Source organism: Ascaphus truei, chromosome 4, assembly GCF_040206685.1.
Source record: "Ascaphus truei isolate aAscTru1 chromosome 4, aAscTru1.hap1, whole genome shotgun sequence".
NCBI lineage: Eukaryota > Metazoa > Chordata > Amphibia > Anura > Ascaphidae > Ascaphus > Ascaphus truei.
In genome coordinates, this window is record NC_134486.1 from 29911494 (window position 1) to 29934661 (window position 23168).

At 44.2% G+C, this 23168-nt stretch overlaps 1 protein-coding gene across 1 annotated transcript in view; it reads left to right on the plus strand.

The window, feature by feature from the left end:
• Positions 1-22665, plus strand: part of ACBD3 (acyl-CoA binding domain containing 3) — a 42153-nt gene extending 19488 nt beyond the window's left edge. The window contains exons 2-8 of the mRNA XM_075595488.1: positions 4588-4729; positions 6837-6977; positions 9888-10046; positions 11916-12090; positions 14497-14698; positions 15714-15998; positions 18663-22665. Coding sequence (XP_075451603.1) covers positions 4588-4729; positions 6837-6977; positions 9888-10046; positions 11916-12090; positions 14497-14698; positions 15714-15998; positions 18663-18877 — 1319 coding nt within the window. The 3' untranslated portion in view covers positions 18878-22665. The remainder of the gene's footprint in view (positions 1-4587; positions 4730-6836; positions 6978-9887; positions 10047-11915; positions 12091-14496; positions 14699-15713; positions 15999-18662) is intronic.
• Positions 22666-23168: the final 503 nt, after the last annotated feature.

Sequence of the window (23168 nt, forward strand, 5' to 3'; positions counted from 1 at the left end):
CATTTACTAGACTGGTCATTTTCTTGCAATCTTGTTGCTTCCGGCAATACCGGAGCTTAATGAATACGACCCATAGACTCGCAATCAATACCACGTTTACAATCCCATTTAATACCCACCCAGTCAAATGCATACTGTATATGCGATCAGGAGGCGCCCCCTCCCCCTCCTCGTGTGCGTTCCATGCTCGTCTCCTGGAATAGGAGGGGTAGTTGATACTTAGTACCCAGGACATGCCGGCATGCACGTTTTTAATTTAATAAATAAATGTACAACAGGTTAGAGAAGGTGGCAAATGGCTGAGTGCTTTCTGGAGACTGCAGCTTTTACAGTGAATATTTAAGGGCATAAACTGCTAATTCAGAAAGCAGATTTGTGTTGATGATTTTTAACAATTGTTTTGTTTTATAGTTTACACGAAGGGAGCTGAACTCCAGCCCTCACGCCCCTCTTCTTCCTTCCCCCCTCCTCTTCCTTCCCCCCATCTCTACCTTCCCCCCCATCTCTTCCTTCCCCCCCATCTCTTCCTTCCCCCCCATCTCTTCCTTCCCCCCCATCTCTTCCTTCCCCCCCCTCCTCTTCCTTCCCCCCCCTCCTCTTCCTTCCCCCCCCTCCTCTTCCTTCCCCCCCCCTCCTCTTCCTTCCCCCCCCATTTCTTCCTTCCCCCCTTCTCTTCCTTCCCCCCTCCTCCCTTCCAACAGGGCAGGTTTTCCGTCTCTGACTGAGCCCTCTATGCTGAAGCTGAGATCCTGAAAACCTGACCTGCTGGGGGGCTTTGAGGACTGGAGTTGAGCGCCCCTGTCCTAGGCCGCGCATAAAGGGACGTCAACGGCGACACGACGGGTGACGTCACCCGTCGCCACAGGCGAAAGTTATATTTCGCCGGGCGTCGTCGTCGCGGGTTTCCGGCCATTTCATTGGTTCAAGGGCCGTTACATCCGGCTACCAGTTTTCGCGACGTCGCTCCGTCGCATTGTTGCCGTCGCGCGCACTATAAACGCACGTGGTGGCGGCAATGCATTTGTTTTCGGGCAACGTTGCGTTGCCGGCACTATAAGCGCGGCCTAAGGCCACGGATATAGTAGGCACGCACTACGGAGCGCACGCCTGTTGGCCAAGCGTTCTGTGAGCCACAGCGACGGGGAGGCGTGGCAGTGACGTCACGTGAGCGGTGCACCCTCATTGTTCGAACCGTGCCCATGACCCGGCCGTTGCGTGACAAACACGGAATTGTCTGCTGGAGAATGGCAGTGGCGCTGCCCCGTGCGCGCGCTCTATGGCTGCCTCCGAGGCACCGCGCTCGGAGTATGGACGCAGCTTTGCATTCCAGTTTTACTCTTCTGGTCATGTTTTCAGGGGATGGTATGAAACGGGCGCGGTTATCTTCACAGCATGTCCTGGTTTTGCTTTCTATTGATTTGAATGCGCAATATGGAAATTAAATACATTTTATTAGAGCACTATGTGTAATTTATTATATATATATATAATGGAGCTCTCAATATAACAAGATGGCTGCTTGCAACTAGACTTCTTACAGGACAGTGGGTCAGAATGTATAGGCTGTCATCAGTCCCTGTGTGTCAGCACTGCTTAACCCTTTCACCGCCTCCCTACGTATTAAAGCAGCAGTCCAAGTTGCCATTTCCCCCCCTTTAATATGAGCATCAATACAATCCACACAAGTAATTAGCTAAGGGGCCAGTCGATCAGTGAAGATTTGGCTCGGGGGTTCACTAAATCACTGCAAAGGCATATTCTGTTTCAGAAGGGGATGTGACTTTGTAAATGGTTACTGTAGAACCAGAAAAGGCTTGTTACATTATAATACATTGTCATTCAGAGTTGTTAAAAAATAAATGCAACAAGTATTTTCTCATAGTACAGAACTGATTTATTAGAAGAAATACACGTAGGATATTGCTTGGTCTGCAGCTTTAAAAGGGTTGCATCTGATGTGTACAGACAATGTCACTCAGCCAGTGCCTTTAAGGGTAGTTATATACAGGATGCGGCCGCGCGTTCCTATGCGAACGCGCGTGTACGTGCCGCATGCTTTCCGTGTATATAGAACCATGTGCTGTGTATGTGCTGTGTATGTGCTGTGTATGTGCTGTGTATGTGCTGTGTATGTGCTGTGTATGTGCTGTGTATGTGCTGTGTATGTGCTGTGTATGTGCTGTGTATGTGCTGTGTATGTGCTGTGTATGTGCTGTGTACTGTATGTGCTGTGTATGTGCAAGATTTTTTTTAAATTAAAAAAAAAAGTTAATTTTTTTTGTGTACATTTATTTACCCCCCTCCCCACACACACGCACACGCACACACACACACACACACACACACACACACACACACGCGCACGCATACATCCATACACACACACGCGCGCACACACACACACACACACGCATACATCCATACACACACACACACGCATACATCCATACACACACACACACGCATACATCCATACACACACACACACGCATACATCCATACACACACACACACGCATACATCCATACACACACACACACGCATACATCCATACACACACACACACGCATACATACATACATACACACACGCATATATACATACACACATGCATATATACATACACACATACACACACACCAATACATACATTTGAGCGCAGGCAGCGGTGCGAAAAGATGAATTTCTTCATCTTTGCCGCTGTCTGTCGGCTCCCCTCTCCCTGCCTCTCACGCGCCCGGCACCATAGAACGTGCCTAAGAAGTTACTTGCACTGTAACATTATCTAATGAGCGAGACAGTGCTATTTATTTCTGCTTAGCCTATTCAGAATGACATTTGGCTTTGTCAAGTGTATCTTCAAATGTGTATGGTTTGGAGAATGGACCTAAATGTTGGTCACGGAAATCAATAGCTCATTCATCTTGTTGGAACTATGCTATTTTTGTGGTAAGCTTTAGGTCAAACCCATTGAAAGCCTTCAACGCAGAGCGGAGAATTGTTACTGTTCTGATCCGTTCACCTGGGCGCTCTGCGTGACGGTATCATATTTCCTGGGCCCTTCTATGTTAAGGCTTTATTTAAAGTAAAGTTACCCAATTTCTGGCAGACTCGACCATGACTGGTTTTCATGATGCGCGCGCGTGTGTTTGCGCGTGTGTTTGCGCGTGTGTGTCTGTAGCTCTATCAGGCAGATGTAGCTCTGTTCTTTAAAATGTTATCTGTAATATAACAGGTCTGTCGCCCATCCCCCATCCTGGTCTCTTTCCTCCCCATTCTGGTGTCTTCCCACCTTCCCACCCTTCCTGGTCTCTGTGTCTCACCCCCCCCCCCCCCCCCATCCTCTGTCTCTCCTGCCCCCCCTCGCTGTACAGACCACTTTACGTGGTGGCTCATGCTTAAATGATGAGAAAATGCTGCAGTGCTTCTTGCATTACAGTGATACAGTGACCGGGCGGAGATAAATTACAGCTCTGGCAAAACTGACAAAGCCAGCGGCCGTTTTAAGAGTACAGTATCAAGATATTACTACGTGCCAATATTTCCCCAAAACACACTACAGTACTGGGGCCAGCGTGAGAAATACATTGTATCGGATTAATCTGGTTATTCTCACTAGAACTGCTTGGCTTTTGGAAATATTTTATAGGTCCGTTTCGTTTCATCCCATAGAAATAATTAATGAATTTGCTGCCTGGAGGTTGAATGCAAACAAACACTGTTTTTAAGAGAGCTGTGTTTTTAAAGGTGTAGTTCCCATTGGAAGCTTTGTTGGCAATAAACTGGATAGTGCACAGCCAGAAAAAAACCCTCCACCTCACTCACGGCTGTGTCTCATTAGCATTTCCAATTGAAGTTTGAAATCCTAAAGCCAAACAGCTTAACAACGAATGAACAAAATGCCTAGTTTGTTAGGTGCACTTTAGGGGAATGTTATCTGCCTGGGGACATTCCGTGCTAATGATTCCAAACCTGCAGCTCTGACTTCTAATACACCAGGGGTCTCAAACTCAGACCTGAAGGGCCAGCTTTTATGGATATCCCTGCTTCAGCACAGTTGGCCATGTGCAGAGAATGTTCAGTGATATAAACGCTCTAGTGCCGGATCCACCATATATAACTTGCAATGATCTTCCACACAAATCCACGGCACTGGTACGGGAGTTGAGCCACCTGTGCTGAAGCAGGGATATCCATAAAAGCTGGCCTGTCGGTGGCCCTTCAGGACTGCATTTGGGACACCTGTAATAGATGCTCCTTCTGAAGACCACGGCAGCCACGTTTTAACCCCCTTCAGCGCAGCAATACAATAAATATATACAAAACGTTGACCTTTTGGCAATGCTATAAAATACTTGGCCGACAAGGCTGACTAGGACTTGAGCTTTAAATGCATTTGGATATGAAGTACCCGGCACCACAAATGAGTTACTTGTCTGAGGTCACCCAAGGAGACCCGGCGCCAGGGTTTAAACCAGGTTCCACCTGTTCAAAGGCAGTGACATGACTGAGCCCAGCACCGTTTCTGCTTCGATATTCAGGCTCGTTATGATGTTGGATGGTAAATGTCATGTTGTGTGTTTACAGAAAAGGACGGAAAGGCCTTCCATCCGACGTATGAAGAAAAGCTCAAACTGGTGGCACTGCCCAAGCAGGTCCTGCTGGGACCCTACAACCCCGACACCTGCCCTGAGGTCGGCTTCTTTGACGTGCTGGGGAATGACAGGAGGTAAAGGAGTCGTAGTAATGTTAGTAACTGGGCTCAAATGTAGCACCTGGCATTGTCTCCCCCCACCCCCTCCCCTGGTAACACCGCCTATCCCGCGTATAACTCGAGTATCTGTTTCCATTGGGCTTAGTGGCAATGTTAGTGCAGAATATCACTCTGCGGCCTGGCTTCACTAAGCCATGTCTCAGAGGTCCGGTGTTATCGGTTATTGACTTGAATGCCGGTTAAAGCCGGATCGGGGCGATAGATGCGATATCACAGCTTGGTGAATCCTGGCCTGTATGCCCACACACCCAGATCAGAGCGCACAACGAGGCCGGCTGCACCTGTGTCTTAAAGCAGCTGATATTCCCCCTGCACCTGCACAGTCACATGAGATAACGGGGGGAGTGAGAGACTTCTGTGCTCCAGCTTTTTTTTTTAAACTGAGCACAATGAGGGATTTTTTTCATTCTGAATTAAATCTGCTGTATTGCAAAATGTTGTGGGATTTGGCAAAGTTCTAACCAAGTGCCTGATTGTTCTAGTGAATGCACTTGGTGGTGAATAATACGGTCCAATAAATGTCAGTCTTTCATCCTATATTTTTATTGAATTGTACACTTGTAGTACCAAGCGAGTCTGAGAGCTGTTTTTGTTAAAAAATTTTAATGTTTCCCATTAACCTTTTGAGTGCCTTAGGGGTCATGGTGCCACGCTCCCCCCCCCAGCACAGCGCGATCACGTGACTGCTTTCAGTGGTGGTCATGTGACCATGGTGGACATTTTGGAGGAAACCGAAGAGGGGGTCCTCCGTCTCATCACTGGTTAGGTCGCGTCTTTCGCTCCAATGGAAATGCAGGATGCGATGGAGCCCAGAAAAAGTCAGCCCTTTTAGGATGACGTAGTTACTAGGTGATGGGGGGGGGGGCAGGGTGCCAGTCCCCATGATGTAGTGACTACGTCTTGGGGCATTCAGAGGGTTAATATTAAAATGATGCAGGATATCGTGCAGGAGGAGTTTTTGAACCCCGTACGGATAGCACCTACGTAGCTTTAGAATCGTTGATATTTTGTGCAGTTGAAAGGAAGAGCAATTGCTACCATGCTATATAATAACCAAGCATCCCTGCAGTCAGATTTGCACTGTACTTAATTCTTTATATGGTAGAGGTTTTCGTATGCACGGCAGCAAGATCAACGTTTCAGTTTTATCCTTATAACAGGTCGATTTGACAAACCTTTATCTAGGATACTGGCGCTGCAGGGCTTCATGTATAAGGACAAACCCTCAGGGCTACGTGGCAATATACATTGGATTTGCAGTGTAACTGACACTTGGTCTAATATTGTTACTGCCTGTATCATAGGCCATGTTTACTAAGTGGTGCTACTTCATAAGACGCTTTATCTTCAGATGACACATTATCGCCCATTGACTTAAATAAGCCTTGAGGTGTCTTTTGCTGTCAGAAGCAGTGTTATGGATAGCAACACGTGGTTAATATGGGCCATAACATGTTCAATATCATTGCTATTAGGACGAAAACATAGAGCTGTATTTAGGAGACCCTGCAAAATGTGTTTTAAATAGTACAGTACTGTAATATTTTTCTGAAATTGAAAAAGGTGGTTTAATTTGTCAATGAGATACGTGATTAGGATAAAGCTAAGGTAAAGGCGACTTCTTAAAGAAAAACATGGAGGGGGCTAAAAAGCCCTAAGCAGCACCATCTCCGACGCATTTCGTGATGTCACTTCCTCTTCCCCTCTCACGAAGTGACATGACGTCACGATGTGTCAGGGAATGGTGCTCGTTAGTGCGTTCTAGCCCACACCATGTTTTCCTACGTGTCTTTTTATGGTATGAACTATTTTGCTATCGAAGAAACTTGTGCTGCACGGTTTGAAGTGCTACTCTCTATATTGTTCGAAGTGTGAAGTACTGCAATTTTTTAACTTAAATCATGTGTTTTAAGAATAAATATTGTATATATCTTTCCAAAATATGCTTGGGATAGCTTTTCCACAAAGTTAAATACACTTAGTATTTTCTAAAGTCTGGTTCAGGCCACTTTAATAACTGGTTTTGGGACATTGCCTCATGTTTGTTGGTCCTCTCCTACAGGAAAGAATGGGCGGCCCTGGGCAGCATGTCCAAACTAGAGGCCATGACCGAATTTGTAACACTGATAAATCGATGCTGCCACCTTTTCTCAACATACGTCACTTCCCATAAGATCGAGAAGGAGGAGCAAGAGAGGAAGAGGTAAATTATCCATTGGATTAATATAATGGATCTCAGGCTGGTATCTCCACAATTTCTTCCAAATAAGGGGAGCGCAGATGTTCACGTTGAAGATATGTGAAAATAAAATAAAGCATACACAATAGTGAAGCCAATTTAGGGTAACCGTGGAACGTGAAATAAAGGAGTAGGTATTACACTCTCAAATTCCCTCTAAATAGGTAGCATGCCAATGGTGATGTCAATTCTTCCAGTGTATCTCAAGAAAAGGGGGGAGACTCTCAATGGTATAGTATATCTATACTTGTATTGCAGAATCAAACCACAGATACAAAACGTGCACTCACATTTTGCACAATGGCAATGCGCATGTAACAATGGGGATTCGCTGGTCTCTCAGCCGGTTCCAACACTCTCAGTAGCTTCTTCCGGGTCACTCGCGGTGACGTCCGCTGTATGGGCAGAAGAAGCTGGGCAGGATACCCAAGGCTTCCAGTTCTCCAGGTTTCCGTGTCACAGCGCTCAAAAAGATTCAGCCCGTTTTGCTAATGCTTCTTCTAGAATCATGACGCGAGGGACATGGATGGATTGGCGCGATTCAAATTTAATTTTAAGCACCAAATGCTCACACATTGATTTGCTGAAATCAACAGTTTCCTATCTTGGGAGATTTGGACGAGGTTAACAGAAAAGTCGTAGCAATAATGCTGGAAATAAGGACTTGGTGACCAGGGACAGAAAGAGGGACAGGGGAAAGGTGGCAAGGAGAAAGACGGCAGGTTTTTTCTGCATTAGTAACTCGGTGGAAATGTATTCTTTCAAATGAGGATTTTTTTTTTAGGTCGTCTTGCTCTGCGTGCCAAAGACAGAATGGGATGTCAAACTATTGGTTCTGTGAGCCATTGCAGAGCGTTTGTGAGTCGCTGCTGTTATCCTTGTGTTCAAGAGAACCGTGCACACTTAAACATCGTTAGATGGCGGGGTTTGTGGTGCGATATAGTTCATAGCCAACAATAATGTGTAAGAGACCTAAATCCTATTTCTGGTACTTTAAGATTTCTGAACTTGTTTGAGTTGTAGAGGCAATTTTCACTAGGGAGTAGTGATTATTTCTCATTATAGATCATCCTACATCCAAGCACAAGTCTTCCCAAAAAAGTATTTGGGATTTAAAAATGAAAGTCCTAGTTCTGTCAGAAATAGTCCTATTCCTTTTTGTTCGTTACCTTTACAAATCCTATACTAAACTTGAACCATTCAGCTTTCTAATGCATTAGACCCCCCATGGCAGCAAAATGATTTTTCTCACAGGCTGCAAAAACATTGCATTTCAGTTTGCGAGCTCCGCCCATTTTGAGATGTCAACCAAGGCAGAGGAAACCTTAATTAGGTCTTTGGAAGGCTCTGCCTAAAGTGCAGCATGTGTGAATGACATTACAGAATAATCAGTCCTTGATCATGGAACGTAACCATTGTCTCGGTGCTGCAGCATATAACATGGAAGCTTTCCAACGCACTAGAATGTTTCTGCTCATTGCCTGTTTAATTATTTACCTCTGTGGTGGGGCGTAGCGTGCACTGTTTGCTTAACACAGCTTTTAAGATTTTTGACCCCATTTGTACCTGAAAGGGTCAGTGAGGCCTTGCAGGTGCTTTGATAATGTAGGGGTTAAGATCACTTGACACAAGGGTGACATGGTGTTATTGATTTAACTGGTTTTATGTTACCGATAGGGGTAGAGTTAACCTTTTGGGAAGCTTTGGAAGTCTTGCTGTACCTGCTTTTGCAGGCCTTGTTCACTGTGAAGATGGATCATCCTACTCTTCCAGCAAACGGTCAGCCATAATCTAAAATCGATTGGGAACCAGGTTTCATGGGTTCGTCAGAGAAAACGATCTGACTTTTTTTATTACTTTTGTATTTCCTAAATTACACATCCTTTCAGATGCGAAAAGCTTTGCAGTAATGGGTTTTGGTCCCAAAGCATCCTGTCTCGTGAGGTGGATGTTGCGAGAAGATAATTATTTTTGAATCTATCAACATAGCCCAGGCTTACTTGGTTATGAGCTACATAAATACATAAGACAAACATCAGGATCATTCTGCTTTTGATACTTAATCCAACATGCTTTAGAAATGCCAGTATATGCATTATTACCCAATTAGACGTAAAACTCCTTTTATGTAGTGCAGACGAGGGGTAAGCTGAGTGGACCTTGCTGAGAATGGAGTCTGTGAATATTGCGTTCGTAAGAGATTACAGGCGTGTCAGACGGCAGAGCCATCTCTTCTTTTTATGTAAGGACTCGATGGGGCCATCCGGAATCGTGTAAATCTGAACCCTCTGCCTTTTTACTTGTTTTTATTTTAACGTCAGCATGTTTTAAATGCCATGATCCATACAGAAGTTTTGTTTGCAAGTGCTGCAGTTTATCAGGGACAATACGAGGGAACCATATAACAAATATATCATTGGCGGTAACGGCCATGGACTTTTCATGCATCCCGCGTTGTGCGTTGCAGCTACTTCCAATGGCTAGGAGTCATCAATTACAGGATACAATTATCACATCTATTGAGCTGCAGTATTTGTCACAGAAGTCCATATTGCACAAATGATGTATGCTTTACTCCAAGTTACCTTTAGTATTGATCCACTCTACATTTCCAATTAGGATTCCTGGGGGGGTCCCTGGGTTCTGTTTTCATGTTCTATGACTGTGATTGATCCTGAATACCAATCCTTGCAGTTTGATGAAGAAAATGCCTATTTGTCTTTACCGCAGGTACAAGGTGCTGGCACATGTTCTGGGCTGTGCATTGCAGAGCTGGAACTTCTAGCTTTAAATGCCTGGTTCAGCAATGCAACTACTACAACCCCTCCCCCCCCCCAATGGTTTTTAGGAGTGACTCATTCCTTTTCACAACAGGAGGGAAGAGGAAGACCGCAGAAAGCGAGAGGAAGAGGAACGGGAGCGCTTGCAGAGAGAAGAGGAGAAGCGCAGGCGGGAAGAGGAGGAGCGACTCCGGCGCGAGGAAGAGGAAAGGAGGCGGGTCGAAGAGGAGAGGTTTCGTATGGAGCAGCAAAAGTAATTATTCAGTAGGCTAAAGTGTGTGTGTGTGTGTGTGTGTGTGTGTGTGTGTGTGTGTGTGTGTCATAACTATTGGAATAAGCCATATTTCTAGTCTGGCAGGGTGTCATTTCTAGGTTTATGTTCCTATAAGAGCAAATTAATTCACCCATTTATTAAATCTCCAGTTTCTAAATCATAATAGACCCTGTCCATTTTTTTAAATTCATATTTTTCAGTTCTGCAGTGTGTTGTGTATTGAAGATCTAGGAAAAGTGCAGCGATTAGCAAGAAAGTGATTTTGATAAACATGGTGAGATGCATCTGGTACAGGCTCAGTGGAACTGCCCCAGAACATCTGGCTACTGATATTGGATTTAACTCCACAAATATATAAATGAAAAGTATTAAAGAAAACAGCTGTGTATCGTCAGCCCCTGGGATGTAATGTGCTGCCTCGTGTTATTTAGAATATAATTATGGATGGGAATAAAATGCCCATGCTTCTGCTTGGAGAAAGATTAAACAAGCAGTCTAACAATTACTGATGTGAACCCCAGCACCTAGTGCTAAATCTCAGCGGGCATTATTCTAGAAATCTCAGCCCAATGGTAATACCAGACAGCAAAGACGTGTGAGGGAGTGGTCCGAATACAACCCGTGCTTTGAGCTGACGTGTGTGGTAACACAAATTCATTATTGGGGGATTTGTAATAGGAGTGTCGGGTTATTTTTCATAGTATACATTGCCGATCTCAGGAGGTTGTGCTTTGACGCCCTGTCGCACTCCATCATTAAACGCCTAAATATTTTGTTCCCCTAAAAGTAATCCGACTTTGCCATTTGCATCTAAAATAGAAGTGTCTGCAAGAGAATGTAAGATGGAGCTTGGTATCCTGCTTTAGCAGACACTCGGGTAGTCTGTAATCTGTCATTGAAGACTATGACACATTTATTTTCCTTCAGGCAGAGCCATTACAGCAGCAGTATAATGTCAGTGTTTAGGTTAACACCTTCTGGCTGTATACATTAGGCCATGTTAGGGTTAAGGCCTAACACCTTCAGTGCAACCCCTCCCAGGACCAAAATAAACAACTGCTGCCAGCTCTTCATTAGCCACTTCCTAAGTGAGATCCCTATTTGCGGAGCAGGCGTTTGCACGGGTAAGGCTGCGGCCCCACTGGCGCTGGCCGTGCTCATGCTTGAGAGCGGTGACGTCACCAACTCTCAAGCATGAGCGCCGGGTGTCCTGTCTATTTTACAAGTGTGCGGGGGGAGGGGGGGCGCCATGTTGAGCGCACTTCAAACTTTTTTTTTTTTGCTCGCGCCAAGCTTGGGAGTGCATGCGTGCCCGCGCACAGCTTGAGCGGGACGGGACAATTTAATTTGCAGGAACTAAACTCTGCAAGCGCCGCGCGCTCAGCGCTAGCGTGGGCGCAGCCTAAAGCTCCCCCCGTCTCTACTGGCGCTCTAGCAGGCAAACGTGTGAGCTAGAGTTCAAGTAAACCGTGACTAGCGCTCCCTCACTCAGAGGCTCCAATGAGAAGGGAATTTCAAAGAAATCAAAAAAGTCAGTGTTTGGGAGACCATGACATGAAGTGCTTTTCAAAGGGTTTCTTGTTGGGAAGATAACGGGGCTTGCACAATGAAAGACTCGTATTGCTAGAAGCTATATTCTGTGCCCTGCATTGGGAAGATCGACTTAACTGTAAGACCACGAGTCGTCCGATACTATGCAGGAGTTTGCATGTGACCCCTGTTAAGGGCAGTTTATTCCTAGGAATAAAGCAGTTAACTCCATGTGACCCCTTCACTTGTGCCTCCTGCAGGCAGCAGATAATGGCGGCTTTGAACTCCATGTGACCCCCTCACTTGTGCTTCCTGCAGGCAGCAGATAATGGCGGCTTTGAACTCGCAGACGGCCGTGCAGTTCCAGCAGTACGCAGCGCAGCAGTACCCAGGGAACTTCGAGCAGCAGCAGCTCCTGATCCGACAGCTGCAGGAGCAGCATTACCAGCAGTACATGCAGCAGCTGTACCAGGTGCAGCTAGCGCAGCAACAGGTACAGTCCCAGACCCCGACCAAGTGCTCACTTCTTGTGGCGTCCTGAAGTTCCCTTTTCAGTAACATGTGCATGGTACATTTATGTAGATGGTGCAGGCGTGTGACGTTTTCCCCTCTGGTCGTTACCGGTAATTTTCTTGATGCATCAGTAATAATCTTGCAAACACCTTCCCTGCCACAGGACACTGCACAGCAGTTTGCTGTAAAAAGAGCCTGTAACAAATTAACAAACGGGGCAATGGGTGCACTGCGGCCTGTGCTTATTAAGTAGTGCTATAAGCATACGACCGTGTCCTGTGCTGGAAGGCACATTGCACCCTGTCCGAGAGAATGGGCCGTGCACTGTGTTCAGTTTTGGAAGGTGTCTTGTGGCAAAGCGCTGTGCGCGGGGGGGGAACACCCGGCGCGGGGGGGGAGGGGGGGAACACCCGGCGCGGGGGGGGAACACCCGGCGCGGGGGGGGAGGGGGAACACCCGGCGCGGGGGGGGGAACACCCGGCGCGGGGGGGGGGGAGGAACACCCGGCGCGGGGAGGGGGGGGGAACACCCGGCGCGGGGGGGACTCCACAGAATTTGCTGCAGTGACCTGTCGCTGTGGTGCTGGTTGGTGTGTGGGTTAAGGGCTGGCTAATTTAATTCCTTTTATTAGAAAAATGATAAACATAGAGAAGGTGCCTTGACTTTTTTGCTTTTCCATCATACCCTGCTTTTTAAAGGAGAGTGGTATTGAAATGAAGCTGCCGAGCTTCGTCTAGCTGCAAGTAGCACAAGACTATTTTTTGGTCTGGCATAATAATACGGACAACTTAAGACCTTCTCCCCATAGGTATGACCCTGTCACACACGGGACTCTAAAGCAGATCTAAGACTGTATATCCAAAGCATTTAAAGCTGCGCCCATGCTTATCGACATTATTTTTTTTTTTACATCTTATTACTTGCACCCTTTGAATGACAGAGAGGCCACGGCACGGGAGCGATCACATGATGGGGTGTCACTGATGATGGAAGAGGAGGCATCGTCCTCTTCTGTTCCTCAGACCACGTTTAGTTCTGCACAGGAGTGCAGAAAACCTTCTCCCCTAGGGCACGAGCAAATAGCGCATGTATATCTTAATATAGCGCCCACAATGTACTCAGTGCTTTACTATAGACCATACAATACAGGAAATTATAATACAACAAGTGCACCAAACAAAATCAGACCATAGGAAAGGAAATCCCTGCCCGCGAGAGCTTACAATCTAAGTGGACTGTTGGGAGACTTGGAGATGGCAGTCGTTGGTAGAAGTGACTGTGGGTGTGGGACAGTAGCCACGAGTCTAGGCTATTGGAGCGCTTCATTTAAGAGGCGAGTTTTAAGGTTTGACTTAAAGGTGGGTAGAGAAGGTGCACTGAGTGTGAATAAGGGGCAGTGAGTGGAAAAGGTTTTAAGATGAGAGAGAGCAGTAGAGGTGAAAGGAGTGGAAAGAAGACCGTTATGGGTAGAGTGCACGACACGAGCAGGGGCATAACGAGGCATCGGAGCTGCTGAGTGGAGAACAGCAGAGGTAAGGAGCAGAACGCTTGTAAGCGATGCGAAATTTGATGGGAACACTGGAGAGGGATATAAGGAGGAGATGAGCAGAGACTGTTTTGGGAGAAAGTGAAATGATTCTAGCAGCAGAGCTTTGGATAGATTTCAAAGGAGAAAGTTGTGATGTAGCTTCCCAAAGGGTTAAGAGATCTTCTTGCCCTTTGCAACGCTGTTATTTTTTTAAAATCTGGTGCTCTGTGCAAGAGACGAACGTTGGAGATCAGCTCGGGGTGCAAGATACGGACATGGAGTTAAACTCGTACACGCTCCTGGGGGGTGGGGGCGGGGGGGGGGGGAGATTGCTGCTTTAATAGCATTTTGCTGTCTTTAAAACGCAACTGGAACTGGGGCAAACCATGAAAGTGTGAAATCCTCTGAATCGTACAAGTAAAAGCTATAGGATCACATTGCAGTACGGTGTAAATCTACAGCTCGGCACAGTGATAAGCTACAGTAGAAATTAATTGTTCTAGTGTCAGTGTTTACAACTTGTGTATTAAGTAGCATGGCAAGTTTTCTAGCCTCATGTAAACGAACAGCAGTGTTTAATGAAGTGAAAACTCAAAGGGAAAACGCAAAGTGTACATTTGACCTTTTATGGTAGAAAACTTGATTTTTATGAATGGCTCTGTAAAGAGCAGTGTGACCCCAAAAATAATTATCTTGGCCGTATTCAGTTTGGGGTAAATGCAGGTGTATATAGAGATGAATTACAAACCCGCTGCTGATGCTGTAGTATTATGTCCCGCAAGAAGTTGTTGTGCTTTCCATTCCCCGATGGTGTGTATATTGTACCTCATACATTGCATTGATGTCCTGTGACTGCAGGCAGCCTTACAGAAACAACAAGAGGCTGCAGCAGCCAGAACAAGTTCTCCAGTCAATTCCCCCTCCAAGATGAACGTGGGAAGCGTTGCTGTGCCTGGCGAGAACCCTTCCGTCAATGGCCAGAGTCACCCTCACGTTAACAGCAGTGAGACAGAATTGGCAACGGACGCTTTAGAAGATGTGCTGGAGAATGGGCCGAAAGGTGCGTGCTAAATGGTCCTGTAACACCTGAAGCAGCTCTTCTTAACCCTCGCAGGGCTAGTTGGAGCCGACAGGCATTGAAGTTTTGAATTCCATTTTTAGTCTTTCTCTTCTGCTGGAGTCCTGCTCCAAACACCCACTAATTAAGAATATACTCAATGCCTCCAGGCATTATCCAAAGATAATACTCCCTCCAGCTTCAGCTCGTGAAAGAGGGACGGCAAACATGCTCGGGGTAGTTATAAGAGCAATCGTAGAAATAAATGGCACTCCCCTGTTAATAAAGACATGCAGGTATAATTCTGCTTCTGGTGCTTACCTCCCATTGGTCCCGGCGTCTCAAGGCTGGACCTGATAATGGCCCAAAAATGAAGGAAAGGAGGAGCACACAGGAGACTTGATTTGAGTTTTGAAAAACTTCAATAAGGTGTTCACAGCATGTGAACACCTAAATTTAAGTTTTTTTTTTTTCTTCAAAACTCAAATCAAGTCTCCTGTGTGCTCCTCCTTTCCTTCATTTTTGGGGTAGTTATAAGGCACCTGAGGTTTGACAGCAGATAGGGAAGTGGTCCCACATGGGGGGCTCAGTGGTTCTTATCTGCCGTCACATTCTAGGTTTCTAATTCCGAGTTCAAGAAGTCATCATTGTTTAGACCAGGGGCGGCCAACTCCATTCCTCAAGGGCCACCAACAGGTCACGTTTTCAGGATATCCCTGCTGCAGCACAGGTGGCTGTCTTTCTGACTGAGCCACATGTGCTGAAGCAGGGATATCCTCAAAATCTGAACTGTTGGTGGCCCTTCAAGTCTAGTTGGCCAATCTTGGTTTAGATGGTGAAAATAGCCTTGTGTCCCACTGTCTGTCACCTCGTGTATTATTGGGCTTCATTGGATGTCCCCTAATAGCCATGTGTATGCAGGCAGGGTGATTAGGCTCCCGCAGGTTTTATATAACAGCCACTGCATACGTCCTTGTATTTTTATTTTATGTGTAAGAAATGCATTTTTCTTCCACAGAGTCGACGCCGGTCGTAGCTGCGCCTTCCATGTGGACGCGGCCACAGATCAAAGACTTCAAAGAGAAGATCCGCCAGGACGCAGACTCCGTGATCACCGTAGGCCGAGGAGAGGTGGTCACGGTCAGGGTGCCCACCCACGAAGAAGGCTCCTATCTTTTCTGGGAGTTTGCCACAGACAGTTATGACATTGGGTTCGGGGTTTATTTCGAATGGACAGACTCCCCAAACACGGCAGTCAGTGTGCACGTCAGCGAGTCCAGCGAGGATGAGGAAGAGGATGAAGGTACGCATTTATTTCCCAGAATCCTTGCTCTACCAATTCCAGGTGCTGATTATATGATCATAACCCTGGGGTGTGCAGGTGTTTTGTCACCGAGTGCTGGGGAAGCAGGAGATGAGTTACCCAAGTTAACGCTGCAGTTCCACTCCATGAACGGTGGTTGTGTATTTTTAAACTAGATTTTAAATTAGATAAGTGAAAATATTTGGAAAATCTTTCTGAACTCAATGTAGACATTTTCTTAAGGTAAATTGAGACACAGGACTTTTTTAGCTGCCTTATCTTCTGCTTTGTGCTGGACTGATTTACTGGGGTCTGTATCAAGTCAAGTGGTGTCATTCTAAATCCACTCAATTGATCCAAGTTTATCAGAGAGAACCGAAGATAGTTTTATTTCCTTTGATAGTCCTAGTGTTAGCCTAGAATAGCACCCTAGATGCATGATCAGCACAGCATGTTTAATTAGGCATCTCTCCTCTGATACAATTGGGAGGCACAGAGATCTGATTACCTTAATGAATAGTCTTGTGACTTCTCAAATGATCAAAGGCTTTGCTTTATCAAATCTGCAATCCGTGCTTTAAAAACAAAAAAGCTGTAATTAAAGTGACAGCAGCACCAGCAGCTAAAGCAAATGTTCTATGCTGACTAGGTGCCAGGTAACAAGGAGGATCCCTGTAAATCTGCTACCAAATACAATATATCATATAAGTCACCTGCACTCATGTAAGAGAGATGACAAGTCATGAGCAGTAAAAATTATATTTATCATCATAAGTAGAAAAATGCATAAAGGTAAAAAAATCTACTGACGACTCCACTACATTAAAGACACGGATACATGTATCTCCAAGGTGTTAGGGAAGGAACAACACTGTGTGATAGAAGCAACACCCATATACTGGCAAATAAGCTAATAAGCACGAGGAGGAATACAGGCAATATACCCCCCAAAATAATTCCAATTTACTAAATAGTTGGGGCACATATCACAAACTACTATTTGCATGAACAAAAACGCAGCAAGACGGTCCTAGAAGGGAGGCCCCTTATATGATCTATGGGGGTGTGTGGCAAATCTGCTTCAGCACAGGTGGTTCGGTAAACGATTGAATTGCCTGTGCTGAAGCAGGGATATCCTTCAAACCTGACTTATTGGTAGCCCTTGAGGACTGAAGTCGGCCACTGCTGCTGCCACTGCTGGTAACTCCGCGCAACTGTTATTTGTACTTTTCTTGTGTCAAACTGCCACAATACGCACATTATTTTGGGAATCCGGGGGCCAGGAGAAAACGGATCGGTTTCTGGGTTTCCCCCCGGTTCAGGTAATATAGAAGAAGTTGAGGGGATTGCTGCTTTAACATCTCTGCCGTCAGAGGGGCCCAGCACCACATTGGTTAATTGAAGTTATTTTAATGGCAAGTTGCAGTATCACGGCTGAAGTGGCAACCCCCGCACGTGACTTGTGAATGTTGAGTGATTGGGGATTTGTGTATATACAGGCACAAGGTCCTTCCGTCCAACACCATTAATCACACCCACTGTGTGTGTGTGTATGTGTTTGTCCTGATAGTGTTCTTGGATTGAGATTGTTACAGTGCTTCCCTCGGTAACGCTGCCCGGGGGATCTTTAGGAGTCGGACACACAATCAGATTTGAACATTTCCACCAAGGGAAATCATCTAAAACTGTATAGAAAAGTGAAACGCAAACCAGGGCACCGTGAAGAAATGAATGAAAACATGTTTGTGTATGCAATATTACTTTAAGCCCCTCTGACACATGATTTATTTCAGGGCAACTCTTCGCTTGGGGGTAGATTATATAACCTATTGTATATCACAGTGTATTTTTTGAGCCATTGCAGAAGTGAATTCTAGGCCACTGAGCCAGTTATATAACCAGTGGCAAATGGAAGAGAGTCAGCGAGGTTAAGTGAACAATTGTTGATACAACAGGGCAGCAGTATGAATGTAGTTAATGTAGTGGACTTTTCCTTGGGTTGTTTGTCTTTTTCCCCCCTCTGGATTGAATATTCAGAGGCATGTTCCCTAAATAGCTGCAAGTTGTGCGTTTCAACTAATAAGAGTAGCCAGAAGATTGGCAATAAGTATACTATAAATAAATCCAATGTATACTGTACATACGTATAAGTAGATACTCCTTACAGTATTACCAGGAAAGTATCACACATACAGACAATACAATAAAACGCATATTTATTTTCCTGGTTTATGAATAACCACACATACTGTATTCAGCATACATACTTACACACAGGCCCTGTAAGCTATTTCATAGACTGTCATTCCTTTTAATGGACCAACATATTAATCATACAAGGTTGTTTTGTGCATAAGCTTTTGAGACTGTAGAAGTCTCCATATGTGATCACAAATGTCCTGGGACGGCTCCAAATATTTGTGTAAATGGCAATATCCGCTCAATTAACTCCCTTCTATTTTTACGGGAGATTCACTAACCTCTGGTACGGGTCAGTGGCAGGTAACGTGGGGACGCAGACAGTGTGATAACCCATATCGCAGGTTAATGTGTGTGTGTTAATGTACATCTACAAACAGGTGTTGTGTTACCATAACTCGAAATTGGTCTTCAGTGACATTATTTATCAACACACTTACTAATGTATTTCTTTTTTGCTTCTAGTTGAAAACTCAAACAGCGCAGAAAAAGCCAAAAAGAATGCCAACAAGCCTCAGCTGGATGAGATTGTCCCCGTATTCAGACGAGACTGTCACGAAGAGGTGTACGCGGGCAGTCACCAGTACCCAGGCAGAGGCGTTTACCTGCTGAAATTTGACAACTCATACTCCTTGTGGAGATCGAAGGCCGTGTACTACAGAGTCTATTACACTAGATAAAGGGACGGAGCGTATGAAGGGTCAGCGGGGACGGGCAATGCAGTGGATCTCAAGTTTGCTGGACCTTTTCAATCAGTGTTGTCTCCCCCATCTGGTGTTTCCCTGGTATGGCAGTCGGCTTTTAATGCAGCACTAACTTGGCCTGATATTCGTTGATACCTTTTGTTGCCAGAAAAGCCAACACACTGTTTTGAACGGTTTTAATAACGACTTTTTGTCAACCCAAAAGTTTAACATCATGTGTCGACGTGGCCCCTCTGGCAGCAAAGAGGTTAAATCAACACAACTTGTTGGGCTGTCGTTTTTGTTTTGTACGGGGTTAGGATTTTCTAATTCAAGGGTTCCCTTCAGTCAGTGCTCACAACCGCATCACTTTGTACAACACAAGCTCAGACCTATAACTCGCAGCCCTGAGTGTCATTCAGAAATGATCACTTTTATAGCAAGAAATGCACGACCTATTCCACGTAGTCTATATCTAATAGTCTGAATTGTCTCCGAAAACCGCTTGATTGATTAACGTGTATATAAATACAAAACTGAAAACTCCGTTAAAGGTGTAATCCTTTTTGAAAGCGACATTTGTCTAAGAAAGACTTATGTTATCGTACTTAAAACAAACCTTTTTGGATGTGTTTTTTTTTTTTTTTTTTCCCTTTCGAAATTTTAATTTTCTCATCGGGGCCAATGAAACCAGGAACGCAATAAAATCGCTACTCAACATCTAGCGCACCCTGTCACATGTTAGAGGGGGAAGAAAGGGAGGGTTTACCCGTGCAAGCGCCTTATCTGGATGTAGTGATATCACGCAAAAGGGAGTAACCAGAGGGAATCAAACTCCTCCCAGGGCTGTTTCCTTTGTTTATGACCCCATTTGAGAAATGAAACCTGTCGCTGGTTCATTTTGGTTCTTGATGGACTGCATCTTTATAACACTACAAGTACATTTGGAGTTGCTGTGCATCACACACAAGATGTTTGTCCCTAAAGATTACCCTTCTTCCCCAGTAATTCCACTTTCATGTTTAAAAGAAACGGGACGAGATGAGCTTTGGGAAGAATGTTGAATGCAGGCAACATACACTTCTTACTGTCATGGAAATATAATTTTTTTTTTCAAAGTAATTTGTTTTTTTATTTCTAAACAATTTCTCAAAGTGCATGTCTGGTCCCAGTACAGCAATAATCTGCCTCCACCTCCAGGTGAATGCACCTTTTTTTTTAAATGCAATTCTGTTTTCACCCTGTGTTGTATTTCAAACTTCCTGCCTGCTCGAAAGGCCTGTAACACGTTGGATTGCGCCTTAGCAGAAACAGAGTTAATATATTTACGGTTACAGTGAGGACTTGAAAGAAAGGAATCCGTACTAATTGTGTTCTAGAATGTCTAGCAGGGAATGGGAGAGCTGGAATGGCGACAGCATGACAAATGTAGGGTATTTAAACAGAAGCTGCCATCCCCAAACAAAGTGACACGGGCATATCATTAAAAACAGTTACCGGAAAGATACCACTTTTGAAACCTATTCATGGGGTTTTGTTGCTGAAAGTGCCTACATGGTGTTGCTTGTACTGAACGAGTTACTGGTAGATTCTCAGTTGACAAGACAATGTGATTTGGCTTTCTCTAAAAAGAATGAATCGCCCCTTACATTTATTAATCCGCTATTGTTCTCAGCTGTTCGGAATAGCCGAACACCCACGAGGGGAAAAAAAGGCAAGCAGTGGTATGAAAAGATTGTATAAACATAAAAAGCCTCTCTTTACAAGGGAATTTTAAAATGTTCTGAATAGTTTATTTTTTATTATTTTATTATATCTAAAGGGCGTCTAACCCGTTAACCGTGTCTGCTCTTAGGTCACTTTGGCTTGGGTGCCAATGCCCTTCTACAAAAAAAGATTTAGTAGCAATATTGGTGCAGAACTGTAGGGTCATTGTAGGTGGTGGTGACCTTTTCATGGACCAGCAGGAGTTCTTTAGATATGTGGCCACTTTTGAGACCTTACAAGCTTTTTCTCGACACAGTTCCCAGCAAACATGATCAAGTTTGGCAGTGTTATCCGTAGAATTAAATGTGACATTTTGAGGTAGACCTGTTCCTTTAAATTTTTAATTAACGTTTGCAGCCAATTGAGCAGAGAATCAAGAAGTGCCTTCAACTGATAGGCACCAATACTAGAGGTGTACACAGTACGTTCTTATGGTGAAGGAGTAGAGTTGCGTTGAAAAAAAAATATTGACACCGGCTTTTAATTCAGTGCTTCTAAATGCCATGTAATTACATTGGAAAGCACAAGACAGAAATGTTTAAGGGCCCCTATTCAGTAAGTGGTTTAGTTGCTTCATGGCTAGGAAGGGTCTGCTCAAATGAATGTGAATTAAATCTTCAGCACATGGGAGGGGCTTCACAGACATTGAATAAGGTGGTGGTCCTCAAAACTCTCCAATAGGTTAGTAGTTTCGTCAATTGAACTACCTGTGCTGAAACTGTGACAGCCTTAAAATCTGACCTGTTGGGGCTCTTAAGGACAGGAGTGGAGCAGCCCTGCAATAAGGGCCTACAAGTTACATTATAGATACGATTAAACCCACTAATAAACCTAACATTCTGAGTTTCTGAAGTAGTGTTGAATGTGAACAAAGCAAGATTCTGTCACTAGAGTCTTACTTTTATCATTATTTTTTTTAAATATATATTTATACACAAAAAATTGCACCCATTGTGTTTAATGAGAACCTCATTTTGATTATTATTTTGGCTGATTCATGTGCTAATGAGATGGGAGCAACTGCAAGGGCATTTATGTGTTCCATAATATTACGTCATTTGACCTGTAAGGGGATAGAATCCTTCAACCACATACTAATGATTTGAAATCATTTCTAGGTCTTTTTTTGATCACTGAGAAAACATGTTGGCCATCCATTTTAAACAGAAAAGTCATCTACAAACAACGCTATTTTGATGCTGTAATATGGCATTTTGGGTCGGTTGTGCGAATGTACATTTGTAAGCCCTTTACTACCAAACAGGTTGAAGTTGCAGACCGTGCTGGCAGCAAACGGATTGAACATCTTTTAACCTGAGTGACATTTGTCTTAAATTGTTGATCTATATAATTTCATGACCATTTTTGGCATCATGATACAAGGAAAGTAGCATTTTTTCCCCCTCTCTGTGTGCTGCGTGGGTTTGTACATACATATTAATGTAATGCATTTTTATTTTTGCTGTGGAAGGGAACGTTTTATGTAACATTGGCTTCAGCGGTACTCAACTGCTGACATTCGACATCAACTAGCTACCATCAACAAAAGTGGAAACCAACATGTTGGAGCTTCAATAAATACTGTAAATAAATTACATCAAAAAAGGAAAAGCACTTTTTAAAAAAAATATATAAATGTTTGAAACCTTGTTTAAAGGCGCTTGTCCCTCCCTCTGCGTTAATACTCTTTACGTTGACTATTTTGGCGTTGATCAGAATGGAGTTTTTCTAAATAGTAAGAATTCTACTCCTCGTTAGTGTCTTTTCTGTCTTTATTGCCTTCAGCTGTTGAGTAACACAGTACAAGTGCAATTTCAAAAATATCTTGGAATAATATATTTAATAGTCATTAAAAGTACAATTCTCTGTAATTGTTTCCTATTTGTCATGTTTTGATATCCCATCTTTGTTGTAATGTCACACAGGAAGGATATGTCATACACTGTAAATTGTTAAATTCTTACAAAAACTTAAGTTTGTCCTAATTAAAAGCAGAATTCTCTTATTTTAAAAATGTTTATTGGTGTAATCCGAATTGTTTCTTTTTTTTTGGGTAAAAAGGTAATGCGTACTTTGTGATAATGCAAACAGTGGCGAGAGTTTGTGAACCCCTTCATTTTGGGTATGAAAATGTGAAGATCTTAATTTAAGCCCTAATAATATATAAAGATAACCTGATCAAACAAATTACACAATCATTTATTGATTCAACATTCAATAACCATGTGTGAAAAAGTATGTGAAACCTTTAGATTCAGTACCTGGTGGCGCCCCCTTGACCAGCAATGACTTCAACTAAGCGTTTCCTGTAACTGCTGGTCAATCTCTCACATTGGTTTTGAGGAATTTTGGCCCATTCCTCCTTTACAGAACTGCTTCAACTCAGTGACATTTGAGGGCTTCCTTCAATGGACAGCTCACTTCATGTCATGCCACAACATTTTGATGGGGTTTAGCTACGAACTTTAGGCCATTCTAAAATGTGGGGTTTCTGCTGCAGCCATTCTTTTGTAGATCTGCT